Source organism: Sander lucioperca, chromosome 13 (assembly GCF_008315115.2).
Source record: "Sander lucioperca isolate FBNREF2018 chromosome 13, SLUC_FBN_1.2, whole genome shotgun sequence".
NCBI lineage: Eukaryota > Metazoa > Chordata > Actinopteri > Perciformes > Percidae > Sander > Sander lucioperca.
The window spans coordinates 35,675,701-35,698,200 of NC_050185.1; the positions used below are offsets into that span (position 1 = coordinate 35,675,701).

The 22,500-nt window shown below is 40.4% G+C and overlaps 3 protein-coding genes across 4 annotated transcripts in view; 2 read left to right on the forward strand and 1 right to left on the reverse strand.

Moving 5' to 3' along the window:
- Window positions 1-22,500, reverse strand: part of LOC116036424 (bromodomain-containing protein DDB_G0280777-like) — a 1,700,590-nt gene that overhangs the window by 411,318 nt on the left and 1,266,772 nt on the right. The gene's annotated exons all lie outside the window — the stretch shown is intronic.
- The window catches only part of LOC116036425 (C1q-related factor-like), a 680,685-nt gene that overhangs the window by 328,517 nt on the left and 329,668 nt on the right, over window positions 1-22,500 (forward strand). The gene's annotated exons all lie outside the window — the stretch shown is intronic.
- Window positions 3,485-10,197, forward strand: LOC116039527. 2 transcript variants are annotated; one of them, XM_031284359.1, is made up of 13 exons: window positions 3,485-3,559; window positions 4,627-4,675; window positions 6,784-6,812; window positions 6,907-7,093; window positions 7,187-7,283; window positions 7,401-7,525; window positions 7,616-7,663; window positions 7,880-7,945; window positions 8,028-8,081; window positions 8,574-8,633; window positions 8,849-9,045; window positions 9,464-9,623; window positions 9,806-10,197. In XM_031284359.1, exons 4-13 carry the CDS (start codon window positions 6,910-6,912, stop codon window positions 9,943-9,945), a joined length of 1,131 nt encoding a protein of 376 aa, XP_031140219.1. In that variant the 5' UTR covers window positions 3,485-3,559; window positions 4,627-4,675; window positions 6,784-6,812; window positions 6,907-6,909; the 3' UTR covers window positions 9,946-10,197. The 2 variants fall into 2 exon arrangements, with proteins under 2 accessions (XP_031140219.1, XP_031140220.1); XM_031284360.1 differs by lacking the exons at window positions 3,485-3,559; window positions 4,627-4,675; window positions 6,784-6,812 and having other exon boundaries at window positions 6,862-7,093.

The following is a 22,500-nucleotide window of genomic DNA, read 5'->3' on the forward strand; positions in this document are numbered from 1 at the left end:
GAAAATCGAATGACCAAAACATACACTACCATATTTGCTTTAACTCAGGCTGCAGGGGACATTCTACAACACTTAACATGATAAAAAAACACTTAACCATCACCATATTTCTCATGGCCCTATCTTGTCATGAACACTTAGCCTGTCAAAAAAACTAAACTGAAATTCAACGATTATAGAAGTTCTCTCACGTTAACGTTTTCTTCTTCATTGGCGCCTATGGCGAGGAAGAAGCTTAACGTGGTTTAATGTACCTAAACAATGATAAACCAAATTTCTATCTCATATTGCTCCTCATAACCACTGAAAACTGTCAAAAAATCTAACCTAAAGTCCAATTATTATGGACGTTATCTGACTGATAACTGACTGATATCTGATTGATCATTGTTTAGGTAGATTAAACCATGTTAAGCTTTTTCACGTTAAGCGTTTTAGAATGTCCCGGCTGAGGTTGAGAGAAACTGTAGCCTATAACTTCCTGAGCCACTGATCATCCATTTTTTGCCCCCCTTTACATAAATATACATAAATATGGCTATGAAATAGATAATGAAATACATAAATGAGGCAATACATATGAACATACGCATTAGTCATTATAGTTCAATAGCCTAAATACATCCCAGATAGCAGACATATTTGGGCCAAATTTGTGCCACTTTTGGCACTTAAGGCTCAGTTACGGCAATGGCAAATGTTGAGTGGGCCAGACGTGGCCCACTTGTAATCAGCCGCGCCTGACTTGGGTTAGGGCAACTGTCATGTGGGCCAGATGTGGCCCAAATGTAAGGAGCCGGCCCCGACCTGGGTTATGGTGAGTGTCGTGTGGGCCAGATGTGGCCCAAATGAAATGAGCCAAGCATGACTTAGGTTATGGTGAGTGTTGTGTGGGCCAGACCTGGCCCAAATGTAAGGAGCCGGCCCCGACCTGGGTTACGGTGAGTGTCGTGTGGGCCAGACTTGGCCCAAATGTAAGGAGCCAGGCCCTACATGAGTTACGGTTAGTGTGGTGTGGGCCAGACCTGGTCCAAATTAATGAGCCAAGCCTGACTTAGGTTACGGTGAGTGTCGTGGGGGCCAGACCTGGCCCAAATGTAAGGAGCCGGCCCCGACCTGGGTTACGGTGAGTGTCGTGTGGGCCAGATGTGGCCCAAATGAAATGAGCCAAGCATGACTTAGGTTATGGTGAGTGTCGTGTGGGCCAGACCTGGCCCAAATGTAAGGAGCCGGCACCGACCTGGGTTACGGTGAGTGTCGTGTGGGCCAGACCTGGCCCAAATGTAAGGAGCCAGGCCCTACATTAGTTACGGTGAGTGTGGTGTGGGCCAGACCTGGTCCAAATTAATGAGCCAAGCCTGACTTAGGTTATGGTGAGTGTCGTGGGGGCCAGACCTGGCCCAAATGTAAGGAGCCGGCCCCGACCTGGGTTACGGTGAGTGTCGTGTGGGCCAGATGTGGCCCAAATGAAATGAGCCAAGCCTGACTTAGGTTATGGTGAGTGTCGTGTGGGCCAGACCTGGCCCAAATGTAAGGAGCCGGCCCGACCTGGGTTATGGTGAGTGTCGTGTGGGCCAGACCTGGCCCAAATGTAAGAAGCCGGGCCCAACCTAGGTTGCGCCGACTGTCAGGTGGGCCGGATGTGAGTGGCAAATGTAGTTTGGGCACATGTGCTCCCAATGTAAAGAGCCAGGGTTACAACAAGGGCTGTGTGAGCCAGACCACATTTTATGGATGAAGTATGCTGGCCTGTCTTGTAGAGCAGATAGCCTTAATATGATACACTGGGCAAGAGTTATGTGGAAGTATATAGTGATGTTATGAGGCAAATAAATCTAGACTTTTTATTTGATATTTGATTATTTTGAATGTCACTCCCCCATGACACCGCACTGCATTGCGTTATGTTATCCCTGATAGGTCATGTCTCAGCAATATTTGGTGACAACTCAATTACAGTGGTGTGCGCAAAAGTATCTCAGACCACAAAATGCATAAAATGCTGAAGATTGACTACAACAGCAGAATATTCGTATGCCACTGGATAGACACATTTTTAAATAATTGACTTTTACTGTAATACATTTTTTTTTTTTCAGCATTTTGAGTTTAAAAAATATATTCCTCTCCCATTTTAAATGCAATGATGTTTACACCAATATCACATTTATGACGTGGATAACATAACAAAATAAAATACCAACTAAATATTATAAATAATATTATGAAAATGTCTCTCTCCCTGTAATGGCACTGTTGTGACTCAACAATAATCCTTATTCTGAATAAATCTGAAGAGTTCTGACATCACTTCCTGTACTGTACATTTAACTGCACATACACATACACTTGGTAAATATGCTGTCCCTTTAAAATGTTGGAAAATTTCTCATTTATCTCATAATGTCATGCAAGGCTATTAGCTAGCATTTCTGAAGTGGATAAAACTGGTATGACTTATTTTATAAGAAGGGAAATGTAAAAAACAAAAACAAAAATGTGTAAACTGATTTCATTTATTATTATTCTAAATGCTGCCCACCACAATCACACAGTCATATCTGTTGGCTATTGAACATCTCCACTAAGGCATGTGTGGGCTAAGTGCCTTTCTCAAGGGCACTTCAGCAGTGGTAATGAAAAAGAAGGGCGTGCTGCTCTTTCACTTGACTGCCCACATTTATCCTGTCACTCCAGGGATCAAACCAGCAACCTGTTGGTCAAGCAAAATAAAAATGACAGTAATCAACCCACATTGTTCCTCAATACAAGAAGAAATGAAGCAGGAAGGCATATATAGGACATTGAGGGAAAACCCTATGGGCTTCAAAACCTCCCTTCGATCTTGAGGACTTTATTCCAAAAATTCTTAAAATCTTCAACGAATTTGGCGTAATCTCTGGCTATAAAATGAACTGGAATAAATCTGATCTTCTTTTATTGAACAACAGGCATGTGACATCAGCCATTAGTGTTACAATACCAACCCAAAGCAAAATTACATATTTGGGCATCACCATACACGCATGCTACAGTGAGTTGTCCAGGACAACTATGAAACTATATTAAGTAGTGTTCAAAAAACAAAAAAAAAATTGATTAATTTACATAGTTTAGTGAGTTTAGCTACATGATTAGCTGTGGTCAAGGTAGCTTTCATTTTGTAAAATACATATATGTCCCTGGTGTTACCATCACTGGTGTAACACCAGTTTTGACTAAATGAACAAACAATATAAAATCCATTGATCTCATTTATGTGGATTCATAATGCAAGGGTTAACCAAAACTGTAACCTAAGTTTAAATGTAAAAAAATTACGTATGTCGACACGTTTAGCGGATCCGCTCTAGCATCTACCGGTTTAACTCCTCACTGCTTGGATCCCATGGATGTATGTATGAATGTTGGACTCGCTTGAATAAATACAAATCTGAGATTACAACATTACGACATCACATGCGTTTTGCGACATCACTGCGACATCTTCTGCACTTGGTGGATTTTCTCCCTTTCCCCTCGGGACAGCGAGCGAAGAAGCAGCAAGTAACTCTGCTGTGTGAGTATATCTGCAAATTAATTCAAAGTTCTTTTATTAAACAGTCATATGCGTATTACTATGAAGGTGTTGATTTGTTTTATTTTAAAACGCACAAGAAATTACCGCATCATGGTATTCAGTTGTTTTTTTTAAAATTTGAACTCAGCTACTGTTCTAGTTAGTATTTTAGTTGACATAACGTTACTGGTCTTCAAACAGACCCTCCCGTAAAGAGGGCGGTATAAATATTAAATATTTAAACCAAAACGTTTGTCGATATTAAGAATATATTTTTCATTTTTGCCGGTGTTACAGTTAAGTTCAGCAGCCGTGCTAATGGCGCTTTTTTCTTCTTTGCCGCGGCAAAGCCCCCCCCCATCCCCATTTTTTTCCTCTTTTCCTTTTAATGTGCAGTACTTATGCCATCCTTATGAAGGGCTGAAAGCTGGTTAACACGAGGACGTTATATTTATAAGGTCACCAGAAGTCGCGTAACTGAACATTTTCGACATTGACTGTTTTTTTTTAACAAAAGGTCCTCCGTTATTTTGACAGATTAAAAAACTATCCGCTGTAACCAGGGCTTAATTTGTATTGGGCAAGTGAGCATGAGGAGTAAGGTAATGTTATTAACAGCAGAGCTTCTAGCATCCACTGTCTTGATCCAGAATAGGTTGGCTGAGTATAATACTACTTGATGGGAGGCTTTTATTGTACTTACTGATCACATGTATCGCTGTAGACACAGCTGAGAAACCAAGACAGCAAAAATCACCATAAACCTGAGTGTTTTATTTTGAAATTGGTTTATTTTTAAAGTATCGAGCTGTAATGTGGATGCTGGATTGAATGGTTTTCGTAGCTGAATGTATGCAGAAGTTAGAGACGACCCAAAAACGTATGGAAGAAGAAAAATGAATCAAATAACAATATTGTGAATGCTGCTGAGTCAGCATTCACACAATTAACACTGCATGTTGAAAAGGATTAAGAACTTAATTTATCATGATGCTGACTGCTAGTATTAACCAATTTCTGTCTTTCTTCCTGTCCCCCCTCCCATCTCTGTGCCTCTCTTTACACAGATTAGAGATCTCAACTGGTGAATTCTTGACAACTGTACTGGAAAAACAGGTGACATGAACTATAATGAGCGTAGCAATTTAAGGAGGAGGGCTAGGAAAAAAGTGCATAATTTACTGCAAAAAGTAGGCACGGAAGAACATCAGGGCATAAATAAACCTATTAACAGTTACATTGATGAGGCTGAGCATATGGGGGAAGAATGTTATGAAGACATGAGAGAATGCCTTAACAGCCCAATTGAAGAGATGGTGCTCAGTAGGGAAGACTATCTTGATAGAGGTGACTGCAGTGGCTGTAATGGAACTAGCAGTGTGCAGAGTGACCATGAAAGTTTATTGGGCAGCTTAGCTGACTGGGCAGTTAGGTTTGGGGTGTCTTTGGTGGCTCTGTCAGCATTACTATCAATTCTCAGGATCCACTTTCCCTTCCTGCCAAAAGATGGAAGGTCACTGCTCAAAACAAAGACTGACTACAAATTGGAGATGCTTGCTGGTGGCTCATTTCACTATTTTGGTATAGTGAATACTGTCCGAAAAAAGTTCACCAGGTTATTATCTTTTCCAGAGGGCCATGTATTTCAGTTGCAGCTAAATTTTGATGGATTACCTCTCTTTAAAAGTTCCTCTGTTCAGTTTTGGCCCATCCTTGGCAAAATATCACAACTCTCCAAGAAGCCTTTTGCGATAGCATTGTTTTGTGGGACAGCAAAGCCAAAAACACTGTCTGAATACCTACAACATTTAGTTCAAGAGTTGAAAAGTGTGAGTACTGGATTTGTTTGTCAGGGCAAGACATTTATTATCAAAGTTGGCTCTGTGATCTGTGATGCTCCAGCAAGGGCATTTATCAAGGGTATCAAATCCCACACAGGGTATTATGGCTGTGATAAGTGCTTACAAAAAGGAATATACACAAATCACCGTATGACATTTCCAGAGGCTACTGCAACTTGTAGAACAGATGAATCTTTTCGATTAGAAACAGATGAAGATCACCACCGTATTCATTGTCCTCTGGTAGATACTGGCATTGATATGGTTGCTGGTTTTCCCCATGACTACATGCATCTAGTTTGCTTGGGAGTTATGAGGCGTCTTCTTGAACTGTGGGTTGGTACTGCTGGCTCTCTGCGTACCAGGATTTCATCTATTCAGGCATCTTTAATCTCTGGTAAACTATTGGCATTGGCACATCATATTCCATCTGATTTTGTCAGGAAACCTCGGGCACTCAGTGAGAGACTCAGGTGGAAAGCGACAGAGCTGCGGCAATTTTTGTTGTTCACTGGTCCTGTTGTTTTGAGAGATGTTTTGCTGCCTCCAGTGTATGGAAACTTCATGCTTCTCTCTGTTGCACTCTATATTTTGGTTAGCCCACAGTATTGTTTACAAATGAACCAAGTGGCTCACCATTTTCTTGTCTCATTTGTGGAACATTATGGCTTGCTTTATGGTAAAGACCAAGTAGTGTACAACATTCATGGATTAGTGCATCTTGCTGATGATGTAAAGGTACACGGGCATTTAGACAGTATCTCTGGTTTCCCTTTTGAGAACTTTTTGGGTGAGCTTAAGAAAATGATAAGGAAAGCTGACAATCCTCTAGCACAGGTTATACGCAGGTTATCTGAACAGGAACAGAGAGGTTGCGATTTTGAGTCAACCACTGAGCAGCAGACCTCTTTAAAATATCCACATCAAGATGGGCCAGTGCCAGAGTGGCTGCAGGGAAATGTCAGTCAGTTCAAGCAGTTCACGTCTGATGGTGTCATTCTAAAAGCATCAAGTAAAGATGACTGTATTGTCATTGATGGGAAAATTGTTTCTGTGAAAAACATAATTGGTCACGCAGACAAAGAGTATGCCGTGTACCAGGAGTATATAGGCAAAGAGGCACTCTACAGTTACCCACTCGATTCAAGGGAGCTGGGGATATACATCGTCTCCCATTTGTCCCCTGTTGTGCTCTGTGCAGAGATTGTTAAGCCCGTGCAAAAATGTGTGCGCTTGGCCCTGGGAGACAAGTTTGCAGTGTTCCCTCTTCCTCACACAATTTAAGCCCATGTACTTGTTTAGTCTTTGTATATAGTTGAATATAGTTTTTAGTTTGTAATGTAATTGTTGGGTGCCGTTTTCATTTTATCTTCCATATCATAGGGTGTTACTGGCCCCTGTAAATACATTTGGTAAGTGCAGTTATTTGTTTTACATATTACATAGTTGATCCACATTTTGGTCTTCATTGTAATTGATTTACTTCTGCCTCTTGCCTTGTATCAGGACATGTTTCACATTGTAATATTTGAGTCCACCAATGAAGTGGAAGTAGTGCCTGCAATCTGGGTAAAAGATAACACCTGTATGTGGCCACCATACAAACATGATGAAATAGTGAAAGCAGTAAGATCACAGGAACCAACTGGACCTCACTGGATTCCATACAAAGTGCGGAAAATATTAAGCAAAGGTATGAAGAAGACATAATTTGCTTAGATTTGATATACATTGTATTTAAAATGATTTGTTCTTATATTGTCTCCATTCATTTTCACTGTGACAGCTACATACGAGGAAGCAAGAGTCAAATTGCCAGAGGCTGAGCGATTCACAGATTTGACTGATTCAGAAGACTCTCCAAAACGCAAACGGAGAAGACTGTAAGTTGAAGAGAGTGAGCAATAGAGCTACAACTGAGGTTCATGTGAAGCTCATGTAACAGCCTTGCATAATTCCTTCTTTCTTATTTGATCATGTTTAACTTTTTTCTAATGCAGGAAGAAGAACCCAATCCGTGAGGATGATGACAGTGACAGTGAGAGGCTGGGACCATTCACACTACCAAGCCCTCCAGACCTTGCCCCAGTGGACATGCTGATACACTCGCTCCCCCTTTCACAATGTAAGAACAATAATATGCCAATTCCAGTAGTTTTTTTTTCAATATTAACATATTAACAATTATAACACAGACATGTTTCTGTCTCTACAGCTTTAAATGCAGGAAGCTCAGGCACTCAAAGGACTGACATCAGTCAATGTGAGTATGACTGTTAGAGAGTGCTGTTTACAACATAATAAAATTCGTATTCTACCTGACTGAAAATGAAATGAATTATATGCTATGGCCTCACCAGATCTTAACCCAGTTGAACAACTATGAGAGCTTTCCACTCTCCACCATCGTCATTAAAACCCCAAATGAGGGCCTTGCTTGATCACATCATCCACAAATTCCTGTTATTTGTCTCTGTAGTGTGCCCTGAAAGAAGGTGCAACAGAACACCAGCCCAGGGATCAAGAGTGCAGGAGGATGTTGAATGTGAGTAAACATTTTATTTATTGTATCTTCCACTTAATATCCTAACCTGTGGTATAGCTTACTCATGTTTCTTTCACTATAGCACTCACTGGAAGAAACACACCATCTCTGGCCAGTAATGACCATTCCAGCAACTGTATGTAAATTCTAGTAAAAAATATTCACATCCAACAGCTATGTAAAAATAATGTTAAAAAAGAGCATATGGATGAGCTGCTATTAATTTACCTTAAACTGACAAAGTTTACATGAAAGTAAGACTTATTTTTAAGTAAAAACATAGTGTATATCCTCAGATAGAAACAAAGAACACCGCTCATAAAACATCTAATATTCTATAAGAAATCATCCCCAAGTTTGACATATTATGTTATTTATATCATACTTCAGTAACAAGCATACATGAAGTAGTTTTGGTATCATATGAAGATGACACAAAATTGTACCAGTACAAGACTTGAAGAAGCTGGTTTGCACTTGTCCAATCAGATAAACTTAATTAAAGTTTACTATCCCAAACAGCATTCATGCTTTCCTAAACAGAAGGGTTGTAAGAGCATTACGTTTTTGATAGTGTTCTACACTTTACAGTTTAAACTCTGATGCTGTCTTGTTCTCTTGTTGGCAGTGATTGATTCAAGAACCAAAACCACACCAACCCGTCCCCGAAATACAGACTTCAGCGAATGTGAGAAATTAACTATAGTAGCAAAGCCATTCTTAACATTTGTGAGAAAAGTCTGCATTCAAACAAGATGTGCATGTAATGCTCAACACAAAAAGCAAAAAAAATGTAGCTCAAAGAAGTAGGGTCAATATCATAAAAAGAAAGCCTGCATGCATACAATGTATATACGTACCTCTACTACATAGATACCATTTCATCTAATGTCTTTGCTTTAGCTGTGATACGAACCATCCTGACCAATCAAGAAGTGATTAAGGAACAGATGGGAATATTGGTAAAACTGGTGTATGACTTAAAAGGGACTGCAGAGGAGAGCTCATCTCTGCCCCTAGAAACATTTCCTATGGCAAGCCTACATGATCTGCAGGTTTTGGAGGGGCAGTTGCAAGATCAGGAGTTTAAGAAAAATCTGGTAATGTATATTTTTATTTATTTACATATACATATATGAGCAACTGGACAACTGAAATCTACCTATCTATCGATCTATTTATGATTTAAAACATGTTCAAATTCAAAATGTTTACCCACATTTCCTTTAATCTGTGACATACACCACAAACAGCCCAAGTCATGACAATATCAGTACATGTTATGTGAATGTTAAGTATGTTGTTAATTTGTATCCGTATTATAGCCTGTTTTTGTAGATTATACTATGTGGATGATCTATTGATCAATGGTAAATTCAGATTTACTATAAATATTGATTGCTTATTAGCTGAAAACTATGGACTGTGAGATAAGTCAGCATTAAAAAAGAGAAAGGCTTGAGCTTCCACGTTTTAGTCATTTAATTACTGGTGCCTTTCTTTTCCCTTGTCTATTAGACAACTACCTTGACACAAAGAGGGGGTACAGCTGTCAAGGATACTGTTTGGAGGATGATGGGATTCCTCTTGACCAATCAAGTTGCCAGACAGCTGAACTGGAAAGGAGTTAATGGCAAAGGAGCGTTTAAGACCCTTACTCTTAAAGGAGTAATCAATGGTGAGTCTTGGTGGTGTAGGATTTTGTCACAGATTTTATTAACTTTTTGCGCATTTGGCATGTACTGCTTGTAGTAGTGGTACTGTCAGAAGTAAAAGGGGTGCAAATGTATAACTTCTGACAACATTTTTAGGATACTGAATCTAACCATGCAATGGTATTCTTGCTGTATCTCATTTTAGAGGCAGTGAGAAGAAACCGCCTGACTGCAACATCCACTGACCAAGAAGTTGAGCAGTGGGTTAAAAGATGGCTTCATCTTGCTGGAGATAGAGATGGAGGACGGCGTGCCAGACAGCGTGCAACAAATAACCTGGTCTAATGTTACTTGTTTTGTTAATTCAGTGTGCTGACACACAGACACACACACACACACACACACACACACACACACACGCACACACAAACTTATGTATTCTAGTTTCAGCCAATGTGCTCACATAAGCTACTGTATAGGACTTTTGAATTATTTGCCTCAGAGTGACAACATGTCTTTCATCAGTTGTCATTGGTTCCTGTATTATTCATCCTCATGCAGTGTTGAGTCAAAACGCAGAGTATTTTGAAACTATTATTTCAGTCATTTTTTATTTTTATCTACTATATATATATATTTTATATTACTATCTATATATTTTATTTTGCTTTTTGTTAGATTCTGATTGTGTTTTATTTTATGTTTTGTCTTGCAACATTGTTGATTGTTTGAGATAAATGAAATTACCGGTAAATGAAAAATTGTATGAGCTTTTTGAGCCTTCTTTCCACAGGTAACCTGTAAAAGGGATTTCCTCTCTGTTTACAAACATGGCATGTTTAAAAGTATGTGCTCAGTTTGTCTGATTGTGGTTTAAAGTTTAGTTTCTATGTTATATCTGCTTCATTTTTATGTTTTATGTTCGATTAAAGCAGTTGTGTTAAGTTGATGTGAAGACTCAACATTTTCTAATGTGGCTGCTTCATAATAAAAGCTTTTATGTAAAAGCTTAAATGTAAGCTGTAAATGTAAAACAGTGGACTTTTTTGAAGACTTAAGAATAAATAATACATTTATATTTGCTGTTTTGATCACTCAGGCTCACTGCAATAAATACTTGGTAAATTACCTGCATTCAAAATGTGAAAGTACAGAAATTATTGATGGATTAATGTAAATATCACTTCCATTTTGCAGCTGAAAAAAGGTGGGTGTAATTGTATTTACTTTTAACTAAAGATGCCAAATAAATGTAGTGGCGTATTAAAAATAATTACACAAGAAGTAAGCCTATACTGTAGTAATTGAGTAAATGTTTTGAGGTATAAGTCAAGTTAGTTTATGTTTTTTTTCCACGCACGAACATACACGCACGCACACACACAGACGCACACACTCGAGTCATGACATGGGATGGAAACGTGACAAAAAACGTTTGTTTCGTATCATTACATCAGATCACATCATATGTGTATAGGTTTAGCCTAGTTTTAAAACAGTCTAATGATTTTATAATAATAGCCTGTCGATTTATGTTCTTTTTATTCAAGTAACGTTATTAAATATAACACGATATGCGTTGCAAATACATACCAGCAAAGGACTATGGCGGGCGGAGACAGAAACATTCAGGAGTGCGCTCTATCTGGCACCCCGCCTGCTGGATCTTCACACGTTAAAAACGAGCGCACCTCTTAAACTGGCGTAACCCAGTCACCCCACTGTCAGTACCCGATCGTACCACTGTTGTTTCTCATCTGTTGGTGAGTTGGAATCGGACCAGCAGCAAATTTTCTCCTAAACTACACTTCGGTTCCTGGGGCAGGGAGGCGAGGTAAGCATTTTCATTTTACCGGTAGTTTGTTGCTGAAAATGTGCTTGTTTGAACAGTGCTTTTAGAATAAACTCTTTAACATTAGCTACATTAGCCAACGTAACTTAGCTAGCTAGCTTATGAAGGGTAACTGACATTGAACTTAATTAACGTTATTTCAAAGCAGTCTCTAATGGAGACATCATGACTGTATCGTTGTAATCTTCTATGTCTGTTTGCACATTCAAATTTACGTTATCTAATAAGTTATTGGTTTTCTTTTTTATTAAGATATATCTGAGTCTTCGTATGCTACATTGGCTGGCTAGCTAGCTAGGTTAATGTTAGCATGCTAAAACGTAGCTAACGTTGATTTAACTCGGTTTAAGGAGAGGTTTATGAATAAAACGTTACTAACGATAGCTAATCCACCGACCGTTAGTAACGTACGGACATTTGCCAATGGTAAATTATTTTTGGATATTTTAATTTAGAAGTTTAAAAATGGGCGGCAAAAGCTTTTTTTCATGGCAACTGTCACCTTCCTCAGTCTACATAAGTTACGTCTGTATTAAAAGACGAACTCCGCCATCTTGCTCGCTGAAAAATGGACATGCAGAAAAAGGAGGGAAATTTGTATTCAGCTATCATGTAGCATATTTTGAATGCTCACGTTTCCATATTGCATGTGTTTTTAATTGTTTGTGTAACATCACTAAAAGTTTTGTATTAAGTACTTTAGTATGCTGACAAAGACAGGCGGACACATCGCTGGTTCGCTCTGATTTATACACAACTACCTGGAAGTTATTTTCATTCATTCAGTCATTTTATTTTTAACGATGAATATACAGAACACATTTATAGAGTAGATTACACACATAATTACAGAGGGAATTTTGAACAGCCAAGAAGAAAAAAATCTATTGTGTGCCATTTTTAGGTATAACCTTTTACATAAATCAGGCTTTTGAATGATATATGAACTAATCCCGAATGTAAAAACCTTCAGAATATAGAGAGGAAGGAAACTGGAAAGTTTGGTGTAACATTATGTAAGTTTCATACATTACAGGTAGGGTAATACATTTTAACAACATGACATTTCTTCCCTTTTACTGACATTAAGACAATTATTTTTCTGAAATGTTTCTGTTTAAATGCAAACAAGGCTTTATCTAATGCTAACTTTTGGGCAAAGTAGGGTAAAATAAATATCTAAATGTGCATCTGTTTTTTTTTGTAATAGTCTGAAAGAAGACAAAATATTATATATATATATATATATATATATATATATTGGGGAGCAGCCTCCGTTCCTGCTTCTGGACCAGCAGGAAATTGAGCAGGAGCCAGGAACAAGCCTGAAAAAAGTTTTCCAGGGCAGCGGACATCCCTGGAATGAGGAACCTGAAATTCTTTCCTTCAATTGGTAAGAAACAAAAGTAGGACATATATATGTGTGTTTTAAGATTATACCTCAAATGTCAGACCTGGCCCAACTATAGGAGCCAAGCCCGACCTGGGTTACGGTGAGTGCCGTGTGGGCCAGACCTGGCCCAAATGTAATGAGCCAGGCCCGACTTGGGTTAGGGCAACTGTCATGTGGGCCAGATGTGGCCCAAATGTAAGGAGCCAAGCCCGACCTGGGTTACGGTGAGTGTCGTGTGGGCCAGACCTGGCCCAAATGTAAGGAGCCAGGCCCTACTTGAGTTACGGTGAGTGTGGTGTGAGCCAGACAGGGATTTTGGACTTCAAACAGAATAAGATGGACTTTGAAGGGGAGGTGTTATTCTCCCCCCTGCCTGTTGCTCATTTTCTTTGACCCTGCAATCCACATCCTTTCAATCATGTCTAGTCTTTACTTTTTATCTAAAAGTAAGCCGAGAAACTGATCAACTATGCGGCCAACCACACCTTAACCCTCGCGTTGTCTTCCCGTCCACCATGAATGTCATGTCCTTCCGGGTCAAAATTGAAAATGAACTATTTTTGGCACTTTTTCCAATGTTTTTGACACTTCACATACATGTTTTTGTCATTTTTCTCAATTTTTTTTAAATTCATGGTCTTTAAACCTAATTTAAATGACATACCTAATTTTTGAGTTAAAAAAAGCAGAAATTATTCATTTTTTTGACTAATAGTTAAGATCAGAGGATGTTGAGTGAACAACAAACTGTCAAACTTTAGTCTTGACACTGTTTTGAAACCATTACATTTTTTTTTTTTTTTTCAAATGCTATAAAATTGTAACCTGGCTCTGCCCTCCTACGTACTTCCGCTCAATTTTCATTTTCCTTCAGTACTACGTCTGGGTTTGTGGTATAGTCTTGGGTTTTCTCCAGCCAAATCTTTACCGGTCCATTCAGCAAACAGAGGGAGTGGTTGAGAACGATGACGTTGAGGTCGTGCGCTAGAGTTGTAGTTCCATAACAGCGGCGGAGAAAGATGCGAGTGAAGCCATTTGGTCCGTTGTGGCAACGCTGCCGAATATCCAGAAGTTAAAGCCCGAGCAAGAACAATCTTTCTTTGCTAGTTATGGACAGAAACACCAAAAGCAGGAGGAAGCGTGGGTTAATATGTGGATTGATACTGGGATGTCTACACAACTGTGTGAGTCGATTGACTTCAAAAAGTTTGCAGCTTTACTCAAACCAAAGTTGCCACCAAATAACCAAACTTTATTTTCACTGCCCAGTTTCGCCTCACTGCGATCGATGTGGTGAGCGTGCTGCGCACCGTCATAAAGTGCCTCACAGACATAACCAGGAACGTTGTCCTGCACCAGCTGGCAGTGAAAAGCCGCAAGATGGCCAGGATAATATCCTGCGAGGACCTGAAGTGGTGCCATGCCAGGAGGGGGCCAAACTGGGGGTCCCAAAGCTGCCTGGTAAGTGTGCATCCCTTTCTCGAAAATAGCCAAAATAGTCCATCTCCAACGGAAGCCTGCCATGCAAAGTGATGTCTTTGTGTGTGTTTATCTTCCCCTCCCTGTACTGAAATACTTTTTGTCTTCTCTCCCTCTCTTTGTGATCTCTGTAAGTATTAAAATCTCGACTTGTGTACTGTTGTCATCACTGCTTGTGAGTCTGTTTTTGTTATTGTTTCCTCTGAAAGAGTCTGTTTTCTGTGTCAGGGAACACAAGACAAGCCATTTGGGGCGGCCCAAATGTTCTTGGAGACTGAGTTTCGCTGGCTGGAGAGGAGGCTGCAGCTGCGGACGGCCAGCAAGCCACTGAACCAGCTGGTTTTTTTCACGGCTAAGAAGGGCCCATGCTAAAAGTTCTTGCACCACCTGCAGGACGCGTGGGCGGAGATGGGCCTTAAAGGGTCCCCCAATTTCACCGACCTAAGGACCGCTGTGTCTGCTCATGTGAGTTCTCCTCAGTCACTCATCTGTTAATGCTGGATTTCATTAAAACTCTGCTGGCTGTAGCAATCTTTTCTCTTCTACTGTTTTAAGGCAAAGAACAACCTGTCTGCCGAGCAGCAGAAGATGGTGGCCACCTTTGTGCCACAACACGGCCACAGCTGACTGCTTCTACGCCCTCAGCCTGAACGTGGCCCAGTCAAAGAGGATGAGGGATTTCCGCCAGGCCCTCACCCCCACTGTACCATCACCAGAGTCACCAGAAGCCTCCACCACCAGGAAGAGGTCCCGCAATCCTGATTCCTCCTCCATTTCCGAGGACGAAACCCCTGTCCCCTACCAGGAGTCAGGGACCTCGGGACTGGAGGAGGAGAGGGAGTTTATAGCGAGGCTACAAAATGTAAGTAAAACTCTAAGATATGTACTTTAAAGACTCAGTCCATTTTATGTCTGTTACATCAGACCTCACTCTGTGTTTTGTGGTTGTTTTCCTCAGCAGACACCAGAGAAGGCCCTCAGGACGAGCCAGTACGGCAGGCTGGTGGCGCTGACTGCGCTCGAGGCTCAACTCAACCTGTCTAAAAAGATTTTGGAGAGGGCGAGAAGGGCAGCGTATCGAGCAGTCATCGGACTCTAACATCTCTTGATCTGTGCAGGACTTCAGTGTGAGCGGACTATTTAGAGACGATGTGACCGGCAGGTAATGTTAACGGCTATCTGCTACTGTAGCAGAGCTGCAAGTAAACGCTGAACTGAGCTGTGTTTTCAGTGTTAAACATTGCTGCAGGTTTTCATGCATGACTGTTATTGGTGATTTCCAGAGGTGGAAGACTTACTCAGATCATGTATTGCAGTAAAAGTAGAAAAAACTGTGTTGTAGAGTTACAAGTTACTTGTCAGTTACAAGTCCTGCATTCAACATCTCCCTTAAGTTAAAGTACAAAAGTATTATCAAAATATACTTAAAGTACCAAAAGTAAAAGTGCTCATTATGCAGTGTAATATAGCTTATTTAATTCGATTATATTATTATCCAGTAAATTGTATTAAATATGACTGATAATTTAAATAAAATGTTTTATTTAATTCAAGTAGCCTACTTGTACATCATTATTTTCTAGGGTTGAAAAATGTATACAGATTTTACATTTTCCCCTCATACTTCTGTCGGAATGGGTACGAAGTTGGCATTGAATTTAATTTGAAATGGTATTAAAAAGGTCTTAAAAAGCCTTGAATTTAAGTTGCAGGATCCTGGGGGTACCCTGACACACACACACACACACACACACACACACGTAAATAGTTGTTTTATTGTGTTTTATAGATTGGTTAAGATTCATTTTATACTATTAACATGTTCTATTTTAGTAAATGTTAAGATTAATTTTCTTTTAGTGTGTTTTCAAATGTTCAATATTGGTATGTGTTCCTTTTTTCTTAAAATGACAAAACTATAATACTAGTTAAAAAAATAGTTTAAAAAGTTAAAAAGACAGAAACAGCCAGAGAACTTGAGACAGAAACCAGCCAGGACCAGTCTTAACTGTTAAATGTATGAGGAGCACATGTGCAAATAAAAAGCATTACAAAATTCAGTCCAAGCTGCCTAAAAACTTTATTTTCAAGCTAACTTTTACCATACACCCGTCTGACTTTCCTTACTGCAGTAACTGAGTGTGCACTAGAGGTTCTCTGGGTGCAGGGTTAGGGCTAGCAAGCATCTACCATGGCATTTCTGAGGCAATTGAGGTATTTAGGGAACATTTGTAAATTTGTAATTCTAAACTGTTTGAGTCTGCAATTGCATATCAGTCAGCTGCCGCACCCTGATAGCTGCTGGTTCACTGTGTTTCTATAGGTTTGGGAGCAAGAAACTGCATGTAACTAGTCACTGCGGAAAAATGTAATTAATTTAGAGTTACTTATCAAATATTGGTGATTACAATGGGGTTACATCTGAAAAATTCTTTTCAATTAAAAAGCTTATATGTAGCTTTATGTAGATATTGCATTTTATAAGTCTGACTATGTTGGTACTACTGTGAGGTTTAAACTGCCTGGTTGAAATTCACTGTTATTCAGCTGTATAGCCCAGTTATAAACATGTTAAGAATACTAATCAAAAAGTAATCAGATGTAATAAATTTCACTACTTTGATAAAGTAATTAAAATGGTTACTTTTTAAACTGGGTAACTAGTTATCTGTAGTCTGTTTACATTTCAAACTAAACCAAACGTGGGCCATGAGAGAACTGCATATTTGGGCCACATTAGGGGGACCTGTGGCTGAGTTTTGGGAGCCACACTCACCTGAGGTCAGCGCCGTCATTCAAGGCCAAATGTGGGCCATAAGAGAACTGCATATGTGGGCCACATTTGGGCCAAAGATAAATTGCTATCTGGGCATGCACAGTTCAACATGCAATACGAAGCAGTCAAAGGGACCGATACTGTAAAACAACAAAACCATCGTATTGGAAGGTAAGCGGCCAATGTGGCTCATGGACAATCAACATCTGTATCATCCATATCATTTTATATGGACACAGAATAAAGTCACATTAAGAGAAAGTAGATAGTTTAGTTATTATAATTCATAAAACTGTTGTTCTTTCTGTATTCATCTCGATGAATTGAACTTAAATTTGTTTGTACTACTGTAGAAGTTTGGTATCATTCCGGGCATTATTAGTGGGGTAATTTACGAGATACAAACGTGGATCCATTAGCGCTTGCACTAAGCTAACCAGCTGATAACGCTAACTCTACCAACGTTATAACAAGGGAGAAAAGCTTATGGGGGGGTGTTTGGCTCGAGGTCAAGGTGCAAAGCAGCCTAGGGTGAAATTACTCCCAACCATCACTTTAAAGGAACTTATTTCATGTTTTTTAGAAGGCTGCTGGCTCACCTGTACAGGTAACAGCACACTTCCTGTCTCCTAAAGGACCCTTTATGACAGCAGTGATGAGGAGAGGCAGCCTGACCCCTGACCCAGAGCCAGACTGTTCCCAAACCCCCTGATCAATGGTCCAAACCCTTTCTGATCCTCACTAGGAGACAGATAGTAAGAGAATGAAGTAGTTTCTTGACTTTTATCTCAATCCTGTCGATCACACACCCCAGTTATATTAAAGATACTCAGACTACATGTTAACCCCTTCTTCTCTCTGTGTATCAGAATATCTGGCTCTCGAGGCGGCAGTGGAGAGAATGTTTTACATTTTTAATAAAATCTTTTTTTTTCAAGATTCAAGAGTTTTGCTGAAAACTCTTGAATCTGACTTCATGTTCCTTTTATTCTAAAAGGTAAACGTAAATGTTAATGTTTCTGGACTTGGGTTGGTTGTTTAAGAGGAATAAAAGGTAGAAGTGAGCGAGTCTTTCAGTTTACTGATCCAATAACATCAGAACTTCTGGCAGCTTGTGATGGTATTATTTGGGGCCGATCTCTACATGTGTTTGCTTGACATTATCAAAAGGAAATGATCAGAACAGTACAGTTTTTTTCGAGTCCTGTGCTTTGAGCTTGTGATGCTGCCATGCTGACGGCCTGTTTATGTTGTTATCTCTCGGATATCGGACTGATCTGTTGTTCTGTGAGTCGGGGACACTGGGGGTCCCTGTTGGTTGTTGGGGATTTCAGGTCCTGGGGCTCAGATTTGTTTGTTAGCCATGTGAAGGTCTGCTCCGTAGGTCCCCCGCCCACTTTGGACCTGAACTGGGTGGGTTTGGGGGTGGTGGGAAATTGGAGGGAGGTGATACTCTGTTTTCTTTTTTTACGTTTGTTATATTGATTGTACTGTATATCACGCTGTTTGAAAATTTAAAAATGCTAATAAAAAAAGGACTTTTCATGCGACCATTGAGCTAATAATATGATGATAATAATCCTGGAACAGGCCTGCGTGTTTGAGCCATAAGTCAAAACGATACAGTCAGTCTGACTCAGAGTGGTTATATAGCAGCGAGCTTCTCTTTTACCCTCCTCGAATCCACTTTCCCTCTCCTGCTGCTGTTTACCTCTCCTCACCTCCTCAGGTGTCCTGTAACAGATCCTGTTTTCTGGATGATTGCTTTCAACAAGGAAGTTTGTCCTCAGACAACATGAAACTAAACAGAAAGATGGAGAGATCAGGTTGTCTCTGTCAGCTTGTGTTGTTACAGTACATTTGACGATGTTTATCACTCATTCTTTTGTTTGCTTTTCATTCAGTTCTTTCATCCATGTAATCCATTTGTGGACATACCCATGCGTGTAAATCTCATCTAACATTTGGGCAATAAACATTACATTTCTGAAGAGCAATTTTTGAAGGGCACACAAATAATACAGCTACAATTATACTTGTAGAGGATATGTGTACACCCTAACTCCTAACCCCTTAACCCTAACCCAACAAACACCCTAAAGTTTGAAGTTATTCACACACATGCTGCTAAATCCATTTTACAGTTCAACACATGTACTTTAGTCTCAAACATGAGTCAACCACTGTTCTCTAAGGTCCAGGATGGGAAGTGGTGTGTGTAGACCAGGGGTCACCAACACGGTGCCCGCGGGCACCAGGTAGCCCCCAAGGACCACATGAGTAGCCCTCAGGCCTGTTCTAAAAATGAAAACTGAATATTGATATTATCTGTTTCCACCTTGTTAAGTCATTGTTGATAATTATTGATAATGAGAAATCATTAGAGTTTTTCTCAAATGCTAAAACACAAAAGCCAATCCTCTAAACCAAATGTTGGACCAGTTGTCTAAACACATTTACTAAATCTAGCCATCATTTTCCAATATCATAAATACATTTCACATGAAGACACAATTCACAAAACACAATCCTCCGTTCTCATAAATCTTAACACATTTTTCTTTGCTAAAACACGAGTTGCAAAAGAACTCATATTCTCAAATGAAAGCTCATGTGATGCAAAATGCTTGCCACAGTCAGCAATATTTGAACACAATGAACACACCTGGTGTCATTCATTACACACAACGACTCAAAATTGAAGACACTTGTTGCTAATGCTGTGACCACATGTATAAAAGCAAGTTCAGAGTGCACAGTTTGCTGAAGATTCCAAACAAACACAATGGATGAAGGCAGAGTCAGGGGAAGAGGAATTCGAGTCAGAGGAGGGAGAAGAGCTGGCCATGGAAGAAGAGGAGCAGGCCAACGAGGAAGAGGAGTTCAAATCAGAGGAGGAAGAGGAGCAGGCCAACAAGGGAGAGGAGAAGGTCCAGGAGGGAGAGCAAGACAACCTTGCACCATCATTACGGACGAGATGCGAGCAACAGTCATTGACCATGTCATTGTCCATGGCATGACAATGGCTGAAGCAGGACTAAGAGTCCGTCCAAACCTGAGTAGGTTCACCGTGGCCACCATTATCAGGGCATTCAGACAACACAACAGGTATTGTACTCTATTGCTTTCTTTGTCACAATACAATTTTACAAGCCTGTGAAAGTAGTCTATTGGTTTCAAATCAGTTGTTACTGTATTGTAAAACATGTCAATTGACAACACATGTTTCTTTCTTTAGAGTTGAAAGAATGCCACATAGAGGTGGGAGGGTTGCCATATTTACAGCGGCACAAGAAACCCTCATTGTGGATATGGTTCGTGAGAACAACCTCATCAGACTCCGGGAGATCAGAGACAAAGTCATTGCCGATAATGTCAACTTTGAGAGCATTGATGATGTCAGCTTGGCCACAATAGACCGAGTTCTCCGGCGCCAAAAGATGCGGATGAAACAGGTCTATAGGGTTCCCTTTGAGCGCAACTCTGCGCGACACACAGACCTACGAGTATGTGCAAGTAAGTATACATCCATGTTCACAGTACAGTTAGTGGACATACTGTGTTGCTCAGTGGCCTACATTACTTCTGGACAATACTGTGCTACCTGACTGACTGTTGTTCTGAACACCTGTGCACTTTCACATTTTCACAGAGGATATTACAGTTGGATGCGATGGCCAGACCTCATGAGTACCTCTTCCTGGATGAGGCTGGCTTCAACCTGCAGAAACGAAGGCAAAGGGGTTTGGAGGGGCTTGTCCACCGGCATGCTGTCCTTGGGTCTTACAACACCCAACGTCTCCTCACCTTCCTAGAGGAGGTAAAAGACATCCGCCTGGACCGCCAACAACACCATCCTGGGCCCGCACATCACATTTATGTGATCATTTGGGACAATGTACGCTTCCACAGAACAAACCAAATCAGAGAGTGGTTCACCACCAACAGTAAACACTTTTTAAACGTCTGTCTGCCACCCTACTCCCCTTTCCTGAACCCTATAGAGGAGTTCTTCTCATCGTGGAGATGGAAGGTTTATGACAGACAACCATACACTAGAGAGAACCTCCTAAGGGCAATGGAGCTGGCCTGTGTTGACATCCCAGTGGAGGCCTTCCAAGGATGGATTCGCCATACCAGGGCGCTTTTCCCACGCAGAGACAATATAGCCTGCGATGTGGATGAGGTGATGTGGCCCGATGCAGCTCAGCGACATGATGCCGCACAGTGATTGTGGTGTGTGTGTGGTGTGAATAAAGTAAATAAAAAAACTTCACACCCTGATCATGTTTTCAAGAGTACTGTTGTGTGCAATAGATTCTGTTTTTGCATTGAATTGTGTTACAGTAGTGTACATGCAGAATTTACTATAGATTTATACTCTTCATATGAAACTCACAAATCTAAATGCCTAATCCTCTGCAGAGATTTAAGAAGATCCATTACTGTAAAGTTTCTAAAAATATGCATTGGCAGTTATGAAACAAAGAACCTTCTCACAAATTGAGCATTGTGTTTTCAATTGTTTTGCTGTAGTGTGTAATGATGTGTATAGTGTTTACATGTTTGAAAGCTTCGAGCTGCTCTTTTGGTGTGAAAGTTTGAGTTTTGAAGTGAGAAGGTGTGGTTGTGTTTATGTAGCTTTAGAACAGAGTGTTGTGTTTAGACATTGGGGAACATGGAGGAAACGTTTTGTGACGACCTGAAATCATCACCAGGTTTCACCACCTGTGTAAAACCGGGAAACACCCATTTGAGTGGACACACTGATTGTTGCCGGAGGGGGGCGTGTAAAAAATCTCCTTGTAAGAGTCAGGTTGACGGAAGGAGAGTGGAAGGAGAGTGGGAGGAGAGACTTCCTGGTAGTAGGATCGAGTGGAACGTTACGGAGGAAAAGGCAGTACACGGGGGCGGCGGAGCTACAGCTCAGTTGCGTGGCAGATAAAGTTAAGGTCGTCGTAATCCCTTAAAACGTTTTTGCTTAAATCGCCACTGACAGCTCCTCGCTGAACGACCTACCCGAAAAACTCCGGATCACTGCATTCCCATGTCTCAGCAGCTCATCGACAGCGGTCTTCACCACAACTCCTGCTAAACACCGGACTGGATTCACGGACTGACTGCACTGACTACTTGACTGACTGACTGGAATAGTTGTAAGTCTACAAACCTTTTACTTTACCTGGAAGTGTCTTTATTTTTGTTTATTATTATTGTTGTGCACTACGAGTAGACTACAAGACTGTGATTGAACCTATTTTGTTTTGTTTTGCTCTAAAAGTGAACTAAGTTTAAGAAAACCCAAGGTGGACTTTTTTGTTGGATTTTTTTGTGTGGACTTCTATATTTTGGAAACGGACAATATACTTTTTCTTGTGGGACTTTGAGTGCTTTGCTTAC